Source organism: Ziziphus jujuba, chromosome 1 (assembly GCF_031755915.1).
Source record: "Ziziphus jujuba cultivar Dongzao chromosome 1, ASM3175591v1".
NCBI lineage: Eukaryota > Viridiplantae > Streptophyta > Magnoliopsida > Rosales > Rhamnaceae > Ziziphus > Ziziphus jujuba.
Genome location: NC_083379.1, coordinates 18,995,206 through 19,005,463, shown reverse-complemented (window position 1 = coordinate 19,005,463; position 10,258 = coordinate 18,995,206). Strand labels below are relative to the sequence as shown.

Sequence of the window (10,258 nt, the reverse complement as noted above, 5' to 3'; positions counted from 1 at the left end):
AAAGTAAGACGGGCACTGATACTATTTTCGGTTGGGTTAATCAATAAATCATGGTCAGTTTTTTTGGTTTTTGGTCCGTTGATTTTTCAATTTTTTTGGTTAAAATATACATTTCTAATTAGAGATTCTCCCGTGGCCACTAGTGATAATAAATGACTTTTTTTATTTTTTTTTGTAAAAATACATAATTTACGAGTTATTTAATACCCTTCCTTTCCAAAAAAATGAAAAATATATATATATATATATATATATATAAATTTTCAGATGTCATTTGTTGACATTATGATTTTGTTTTTTTATTTAATTGTGTGTAATTTGCTCATGTCATATGTTTGCTTATGGTAGTTGGTGGCGGTTAGAAATTTTCAATTAACTAGAAGCTTGAAAAAAAACAAAGCACAATTTTAAATTGTGTTCAATTTAGTGCTTATATATATATATATATATATATATTCCTCTTTAAACTTTGTAATTAATTGGAATGATAAACAAACATTTGACATATAAACAAATTGTAAACAATTGTGTAGGACCCAAAAAAAAAAAAAAAAACCATCAAATTACCAAGCCACACCTGAATTAATTGGTTAAATTTAATAATTTGACATAAAAATGGACCAAATGGGATAAAAAATTTGTTTTAGATATACAGAATGCGGACATAGTTGGTTATTGTTTATTTTATTATTTATTTATTTATTTGTTTCGAGTAAGCAGAATGAGACTTTACTTATAGAAAAATATGAAGAATTTTCTGGTTAAAGTCAGTATTAGGGACAGGGTCAATTGAAAGAGTCAACTTTTTTTTAGTCCAAATTTAATGGAAGTTGCGTACTCTGATCATCATAGAATTAAACTAATCGCAGGAGACTAAATCTTAGTAGAAATATAATGATGGCATCAATGAAAATGATAAGATGGAAAATCCTAGAGAGCAAAACATTTTTTAGATAGAATGAAACTTAATGGAAAGCACCAAATTGTCAATGAAATTATGGAATAAGAAAGCCAATTATTGCATTCCTGTTCAGCTTCTATCTGGTATAATATTCTACTTCTATAATTCTACTCTTTGGCTATAAAGTATGAAAACTACAACAATTAACAAGAAATTCTATCTATCGCAAATTTATATGGTTATGTAATACAACCAAATCATAACAGGGCTTGGCGCCACCGTTATAAATTCATACCTATAACTCTTGGGGGGGGGGAGAAAAATGCATGCCAAAGACAGATATTGCAGGGTATTGGGTTTCTTCTCTATATTTGTTTTGTTTCACTGTTTTCCATCACCTTGTTGCTGTGCTATTTATAACATAACTTCATCACAAGCTTTATCTCAAGGGCAAACTCTCCTCTCCGCAAGCAAAATTTTCGAGGTAGGATTCTTCACTCCTACTAATTCAGGCAATAAGTATGTCGGTATTTGGTTCAATAAGCCAATTTCTACAAGTAAAGTAGTTGTATGGGTCGCCAACAAAGAGAATCCTCTAGCAGTCACGGACTCGGCTGCTACTCTAACAATTGGCAGCAATGGAAATCTAAATCTTTTGGATGGGAAGGAAAACTCTGTCTGGTCAACAGATATTCCTGTCCCTTCAAATACTTCATTTGCAGAGCTATTTGACAACGGAAACTTTGTTCTCAAAGACAGTATATCAGGACAGGTTTTATGGCAGACCTTTGAGCATCCTAGTGATACATTTTTAAGCAAAGCAAAAATAGGTTTTAATGTTAAAACAGGCGAGAGATTTGTGTTGACTTCCTGGAAAACGGAAACTGATCCATCACCGGGAAACTTCACTGTCGGACTTTCACATCAGAGGCCTCCGCAAGCTTTGGTTTGGATTAATGGATCAACTCGTCGCTGGAGAAGTGGACCATGGGATAACACCAAGTTCCTTGGGGTGCCTCAAATGTATCCAATATATCTAAGTGGATTTAAACTGACAGACGACGTAGATCAGGGAACAACAACCTTGTCTTTTGACATTGGCGACTATTATCATATGTTCATTTCATCAGAAGGTGTTCTAAAGGCTAAGAAGAAGGAGAAAGACACAGATTGGTATACTGCTTGGCAAGCACCCAATAGTACATGTGAAGCATACGGAGTGTGTGGACCTTATGCGTTTTGCAAAACGATTGAATTGGAATCTACAGTTTGTAAATGCTTGAAAGGATTTGTTCCCAAATCAAAGGAGGAATGGAGTAAAGGTAACTGGACAGGAGGGTGTGTTAGGCGAACAAAATTACTGTGCGAGAAAAACAATGGCAGCTCAGCTTCCTCTGGTGGAAAAAAGGACAGGTTTTGGAAGAAGAGCACGTTGAAACTTCCTGATTTTTATACACTTGTGCCGCCTGTGGATGCGGATAGCTGCGGAAGATGGTGCCGGAGCAATTGTTCCTGCATAGCTTTTGCATTTGTAGATGGGATAGGGTGTTTGATTTGGTCAAATGACCTTATTGATATTCAGGAATTTCCCGATGGTGGACAAGATCTTTTTCTTCGCCTTGCACATTCAGAACTTGGTGAGCTTTCTTTTTGTGTTGTTTTTTGGTTTTTGTTTTTGATATTTCTTATTTGTTCTTTTTTTTTTTTTTTTTTAATATCTTTTTAATGGAGAGCCTGGAAATTTTGTAACTAGTTTTTATTTATTTATTTGGATCTAAATGATTCAGTTGGAGGTCAACAACTCAAGAAGGTTATAATCAGTCTAGCAGCCATTTGTGGAACTGCCATCTTAGGTGGCTTATTTTTGGCTTGGTGCAGATTGAGAGCTAAGCAAGACGGTAAGCGAAAAAAGACTGATGTGTGGAAGTTAATTGCATTAATATTGCTATCCCTATTTCACACGTCAAAAGAAACTCAACCATAGGAAACCTATAGTTCCATAAACTATCATCAAACTCTAGGAGATCAAGAGAATTTAAAGAGACTTGGCTTCTATATGTGTGAACAGTGTGTTTTGTCCTAATTTAGACTGCTTAGTTACTAACATTTCGGATTAATGATAACCTAACCAGCTGATACTAAAGAAACTGAAACGGAACATCTTCATAGCAATGCTTTATGTATCAAGTTATTTGATTTTTTATTTATTATTATTATTTTTATAGCTTACCAAAAAAGCAGATTGAATTATATGCTTTATGCATGATTATTCCTCTTTTAGCAGGAAAGATTAAGGATACTATGAACTACTTTGATTTGATTGAGAAGAGTGACAATTCAAGGGACAATCTTCGAAGAAAAGAACTGCATGATCCATCAGAGCTTGCTATTTTTGAATATGATACCATGTTAGTTGCTACAAACAACTTCAGCATCTCAAACAAACTCGGGCAAGGAGGATTTGGCCCTGTTTATAAGGTGATTTAATTACTAAGTTATGACAACCAAAAAAAGAAAATATAAATTGATCGAAAATATGCTGACTGTCGCAGGGAAAGCTAAAAGATGGAAAGGAAATAGCAGTTAAAAGGCTTTCTTGTAACTCAGGACAAGGCATAGAAGAATTCAAGAATGAAATGATTTTGATCTCCAAACTCCAGCATAGAAGTCTCGTTAAACTCATGGGTTGCTGCATATATGAAGAAGAGAAGTTGCTAATTTATGAGTTCATGCCCAACAAAAGCTTGGATTTCTTCCTTTTCGGTTGGTTTCACGAGCCTTTTTTGTATTACAGCATTCGTTTTTCTTTTGTCATATTTTGGCTTTGATTTTCCATGGAAAGGACATAGAGTTAGTTTCTTATGTGAGTTCATGGATTTAGTTAAATCATGAATGCTTATGTGGCAAGATGCAATATCAATTGTTATTTAAAATTAAATCTAAAAGCCTAAATCAAATGTGGCAACCCTTTCCTATCACTTGCAATGTATACTGGCAAATACAAATTAAATAAGCATGAAATACAGTTTGGTTATCGTACAAAGTATCAAGTATATAGGCTGATTCGTTCTGGTTCCACCTTAGTCGTTCTGTTTCAGTCTCTTATTTTGCTAATGTTCCGTATTTTTCTTCTGAAAATGCATAAAAATAGAATAACAACTTTCATGGGTGCATTTATTAGACCCAAGAAGAAGATCAGAGCTTAGTTGGGCTACACGCTTCAAAATTATCCATGGTGTTGCTAAAGGTATCCTATATCTCCATCGTGATTCCTGTTTAAGGGTGATACACCGAGATTTGAAGGCCAGCAATATTCTTTTAGATGCGAAGATGAATGCCAAAATATCGGATTTTGGATTAGCACGGATTTTTGAAGAAACAATAGATCTAGCTAATACTCAAAGGGTAGTGGGAACTCTGTAAGCATTCTTTCTATTCCAACATTTACTAAGTGCTACTATTTTCTAAAGCTAATTTTGTGCATATTACTGGTGTCATGGGTTTGTGAATGCAAGGACTGCATTTCAGCTAGATAAGTTAGCAGTAATCCTTTATGTCCCCATGATCATATACCCTGCTTTACAGTTTTGTTTGGATAGGAATTCAAGCTGTTTTACTTTAATTAGTCTGCACTCTATACACAGACTTATTTTGCTGCTGTAGGAGAATTGCTAGTACTATGCTTAATCTATACGCATGCTCCATGACACAAGTCTTAGGGTTTGAATCCAAGTTTATCATATGAATTAACATATTTTAATTTGATAGCCTTGCTCGTTATATGTATCTTCTTTTATGACTAATATATGAACGAAAATTAAGGATGCTGCAGTTCAATTTTCAGACTTCTCATATTCTGAATTTGATGAAGCAATTTATGTTCTGGCAATTGAGTACTTGTATTTTCTCCCACTCTATAGATGCCGATAAATTGCTAGTTTATTCGATTTTCAAGCAGTACTCCTATACAAACAGATGCCGTTTGCGGGTTCTGTTGGACGCCTTTTTCGTATTCTATGTCATCCAGATATAGGACACACTATAAAATCCAATGCCATTCAAGTATTGAACATTAACATATATGTGTGAATACTTTACTGCAGTGGCTATATGTCTCCAGAGTATGCCATGGGAGGAATATTTTCTGAGAAATCTGATGTGTATAGCTTTGGAGTGTTGCTGTTAGAAATAGTTAGTGGCAAGAAGAATAACAGCTTCCATTATCGTGACCAACAATTGAGCCTAATAGCTCATGTGAGTTCATATATTTACTGATCTCCAATCTTAATATGTTATTTGGGCCTACTTGAACTTATTCTGATGGAAAGGATCATATATTAGGCCTGGCAACTTTGGAGTGAATGCAGGCCATTGGAGTTGATAGATGAAACATTGGCTGACTCGTATTGTTCATCAGAAGTAATCAGATGCATAGATGTTGGGCTACTGTGCACACAGGATCATGCCATTGACAGGCCAACAATGCCACAGGTAGTGTTAATGCTAAGCAATGAAATCGATCGTCCAAAACCCAAACAACCTCTCTTTTATTCTCAGGGCTCCTTGAAATTTGATCTTAAACCACAAAGTGTTACAAAAGGCTCCACAAATGAAGCAACCATATCAATGATCGAAGGGCGATAAGTCAACCTACGTTTTGGTACTTGAGAATGCTGTGAACTCTGCTTATTCTTTTGTGTTCATGTATTTGGCAGCAGCATCTTCTTTGATAATTATGTTATGATCTTTTATTAACAGTTCATTGATTTCTACAATTTAGCAGCAGAGTAGGTATCTCTTCCCAACTTCATTGGGTTATTTTAATGATATTGCCACTGTATTCAACTGTTGTAGTACATTTCTTAGATAGATAGGCAATACATTAGTCTCTGTATAAATTTATAAATTTCGATGTCTGCTTGGTTTTGATAACATAATGATATTGTATTAAGTCTTTTGTTTTGCTTTGTTTTTACTGGATCAATTTTACTTGTAACAGGACCGGCTTTAGGCCTCTACCTCTTCAGCGCCTAAGCAGTAATTGAGATGCCATCAATAAATTCTGTTAAAGAGTTCAATATTCAAAATTTATTCATTATTTTTTGTTTTTTGTTTTTTTGACATAAAAATTACTTATTAAAATTTTAAAACTGCAGATTATTACATATGCATGTAAAAGATTGTAAAATATTAAAAGATAGGAGAATGTTGATAAGAAAAAACAATTAATGTATACTTAAGAATATTTTAGTTTATAATCTCATCTAAAAAAAAGAATATTTTGTTTATAAGAGAGGAATTAAGTAAAAATGAACTAAATGTTTACTTTTTCGTGGACCAATAATGTTAAAATTAGGAAAATATTTATCAAATTTATTTAGTAAATGATGTAGTAATATTTAATTAATTTATTTTTTTAATTCAGTCATCGATTTAAGAAATTATTTTTTATATTCAAACTCTATAAATATATCAATTGATAATATTTTAACATGTATTATTATGTAAATAGATTTAATAAATATTTTAATATGTGTCACATTATAGGTATAAAATTGAATGTAACTTGTTTAGATTTTTCTGGGATAATATATGTGTTAATATTTATAATATATATATATATGTGTGCGCGCGCGCGTGTGTGTGCGTGTGTGTGTGTGTGTGCGCGCGTGTATATGATAATTTTGTATTGGTAATGGCTCCTTTAACTTTTAATGAGAACATTATTGAGCCATGTTATAATAGGAACTTGACCGACATGAGAGATATTAAAAATTATTATTTCATTATTATCTAGGTTTTTTAGTTTCAAATTCTACATTGAAATGACATCGTTTAAATTATCTATGTCAATATGGTTTCTGTTATAAAGTGATAACACGTCCTTACTAGAAACAACAAATTATGAGAAAGGAGTGTTTTTTTTATAATTATTTATTTTTGTAACACTTTTATTAATAAGTTTTTATAAAATAAGTGGTTGAATATTTGACTTAGACAATATAAAGCATTTCTAAATTAGTTTTTGGTATTTTTTTTTTAATTAATACATTGAATGTCTATTCTTTTTAATCCTAAAATACTTTTTTACAGAATCACCAATTTTGATACTTTTCTTAAAAGCATATTTAATATTTATTTTTCTATCAAAAAATTAATTTTAAAATTTTTATCAAACATAATCACATCGATTTCAAAGGGGCTAACAAGTACACTAAAGCTTAAAAATAATCAAATGACCATACAAATAAACGAATCCAATTTGTTATGCATATAATTAAGGGTCGGTCCCCACCATAGGCAAAACGGACAGCTGCCTAAGGCCGCACTTCGGTTTGGCCCTTTTGACCCCGATTTTTTTTAAATATTTATTTTATTCAAAATTATTTTAAATGTTACTTAAAAAAGAAAAAGAAAAAAAAGTGGCTTTATCCAAATAACTTAAAAATTGAGTAATTATTAAAAAAAAAATACTTAAAATTGAGTCCCCACCTTTAATATTAAAAAGCTTAATATATATACATATATATTGAATTGTTTTTTTTTTAATAATTAGTTTTTTTTATTTTAACTATTATATAGAATATTATTATTTGTTGCCATCCATCACCACTGATAATAGAATAATTAAGAACATAACAATATGCTAAATGATAATATTTAATTATATATCAATTTTTTATCTAAAATCCTAACTGAAAAAGTAAATTTTCATAACCACTTAAATTGTTAATTGATATGTGGATCTTAGATCATTCCCAAGGGGTTCTTTATTCTTTATAAATTCTTTATTTTGAAAAACCAATCTCTAAAAATAAGTTCCAATCCACTCTGTATTTTAACTTTTTAAAATATAGAGTGGGTTTTGCTCTTCAAATTTGGAGAACCAGACACTCTTTTTATATATAATATTATATTAATATTATTTAATGCTTATCAAATTCCAAAGCTATTATATTATATTAATATATTTTAATTACTATTTATTGTCAAAAAGTAAAAAACAAAAAGGAAGGAAATATACATAACAATAAATATTTATAGATAAAATAAAAATAAAGAGTGTGATATAAAGAGCATTGTTGGAGAAGTTTTAAAAGTTTCACTCTTTATGTTTAAAGATATTCTTTATTATATGAAAGATGCTCTTTATTTTTAAAGAGTCCCTTGGGGATGCTCTTACATATAATTATCACCGGTAGCTCTCTTTCATTTCATTGTATGAGGCTATAGAGTTGTTACAAAGGTAAGCTTTAATTGAATTTTTGAAAATCCATTATTATTATTATGTGCCAACAACGGCAGCAGTTTCTCTTAGTGAAACTTCACATGATGCTTCACACGGGGGTGTTCCAAGTCTGTAGTTTGCTAGAGGTTAAGACTGAGTCTTATGCTAATGTCCTGGGGACTAGGTCAACTCTTCTTGGTTCTAATCTTCCTTCTAAAGTGACAATTTGATTACTATCCGAGTGAACGTGGCGGCTTATAAGGAGCGATTGCAGCTATGCAAATACTCATTGATAGCTCACTGCGTTTTGGCTAAAGGTGATAAGCCTTGGACATTCTCAGATCTCAAAGTAAAAGTTAATTGTTTATGGATGTTGCAAAATTGGGGACTAATCTCTTTAGGCAAGGTTTATTTCCATGCCTGTTATACTATGATGAAAATAGAAATAGAATATGGTCAATGTGCGCTTTGTCTTTGAAACCCAAGCTTTGAGATTACAAGCTTAGATTCCAAACTTCAATGCTAACGTCAAAAAGTCAACTAATTTTCAATTTTCAGTTAAATTCTATGAGCTTTTTTAGGAATTTTGTATCCACAAATTCCTTTAGACCTTGCTAGAGGTGTTGGTGTTCCATTAAAGATAATATCAATTTACTCTTTCAAAGGACTAGGGCATTACGCTTGGGTACCTATGGATATTGATCTTGTAAACATATCCCAGATTCTCTAATGTTAGACTTGGAAGGGTTTGGATTCAGATTCCTTTATTTTATGAGAACCTTCCTAACTTTAGTTCGGCATGTCTAAGTGTTGGCCATGATGTTTCTAAATGTCATCTAATTGAAAAGAAACTTAAGACGCATGTGGTGGCTAAGTGATAGATATTAGTTATCTTAGTTTGTATAAATACCTGTTTCTATTCATTAAATAATATACAACTTCTTTTATCAGTTTACAATAACTTTTATATGGTATCAGAGTTTTACACTCTACAAAGTCTCTTTTTCTAATCCAAGCTAAATTCCAGTCTGAGTTGTTCTGTCCATTGCTTTAACTAAAAACTGACTATTGCGGCAACTTGACATTAATAATGCCTTTCTCCATGGTCATCTCAATGAGGAGGTATACATGAAGCAACCTTAAGGGTTCATTGCTTCCACTTGACCAACTCAATTTTGCAAACTCAAAAAAGCAATATATAGGTTCGAATAAGCGCCTTGTGCATGGTATATAGAATTGAAGAACTCCCTTCTCTCATACGGGGTTTATCAATTCTATATCTAATACCTCTTTATTTATTTTTTACTATTCAGACATCATTCTTTATCTACTGGTCTATGTGGATGATATTCTTTTGACTGGAAATAATTCTTCTGCCCTCTCTAACCTTGTTAAAGCTATTTCAAATGTCTTCTTTCTTAAAGAACATGGTGATTTGAATTTTTCTCCTGGAGTTAAGTAACTCCAAGTAAAAATGGTCTTCTTCTCACACATAGGAAATGCATTTATATTCATATGCTAGATGCCAAAGATGTTACCACACCAATGTCAACCTCTGTGATTGTTAACTCTCATGGATGGAACTAATTTAACTGATGCCATTTAGTATTGCCAGGTTGTTGGTAATCTTCAATACCTATCTTTGACTCATCCTGATATTTCGTTTGCTATCAATAAATGTTCTAGTTTATGCATAAGCCTATCGGAACTCACTGGGCTGCTGTACAAGTTCCTTCAGTTCGTTTCTTAGCAGGACTCTTCCTTATCTCTTCATGCTTTTTGTGATACTGATTGGGCCAGTAATAAAGATTACAGTACTTCAACCTCGGCGTATGTCATGTATCTTGGTTCCAACCTAATTTTTTGGAAGTCCAAGAAGCAACACACAGCCTCTTGTTCTTCTGCTAAAGCTGAGTATTTCTTGATTGCTACTATGATATTTGAATACGCTGGCTTAGGTCTTTGTTGTTTGAGTTAAAACTAGCTATACCTCAAATTCCAATCACATACTGTGATAACGTGAGTGCTACATACATTTGTGCAAATCCTATTCTTCACTCTAAAATGAATCACATGAAGGTCAACTTCCATTTTGTCTGAGAAAAGGTTTCTCAAGGTGAACTACGTAT

The 10,258-nt window shown here is 32.3% G+C and overlaps 1 protein-coding gene across 1 annotated transcript; it reads left to right on the top strand.

Annotated features, from left to right (window-relative positions):
* The first annotated feature begins 1,150 nt into the window (after nucleotides 1-1,150).
* On the top strand, nucleotides 1,151-5,786 carry LOC107421680 (G-type lectin S-receptor-like serine/threonine-protein kinase At1g61490). Its single transcript, XM_060813908.1, has 7 exons — nucleotides 1,151-2,538; nucleotides 2,689-2,799; nucleotides 3,186-3,379; nucleotides 3,454-3,664; nucleotides 4,083-4,320; nucleotides 5,005-5,155; nucleotides 5,243-5,786. Exons 1-7 carry the CDS (start codon nucleotides 1,224-1,226, stop codon nucleotides 5,543-5,545), a joined length of 2,523 nt encoding a protein of 840 aa, XP_060669891.1. The 5' UTR covers nucleotides 1,151-1,223; the 3' UTR covers nucleotides 5,546-5,786.
* Nucleotides 5,787-10,258: the final 4,472 nt, after the last annotated feature.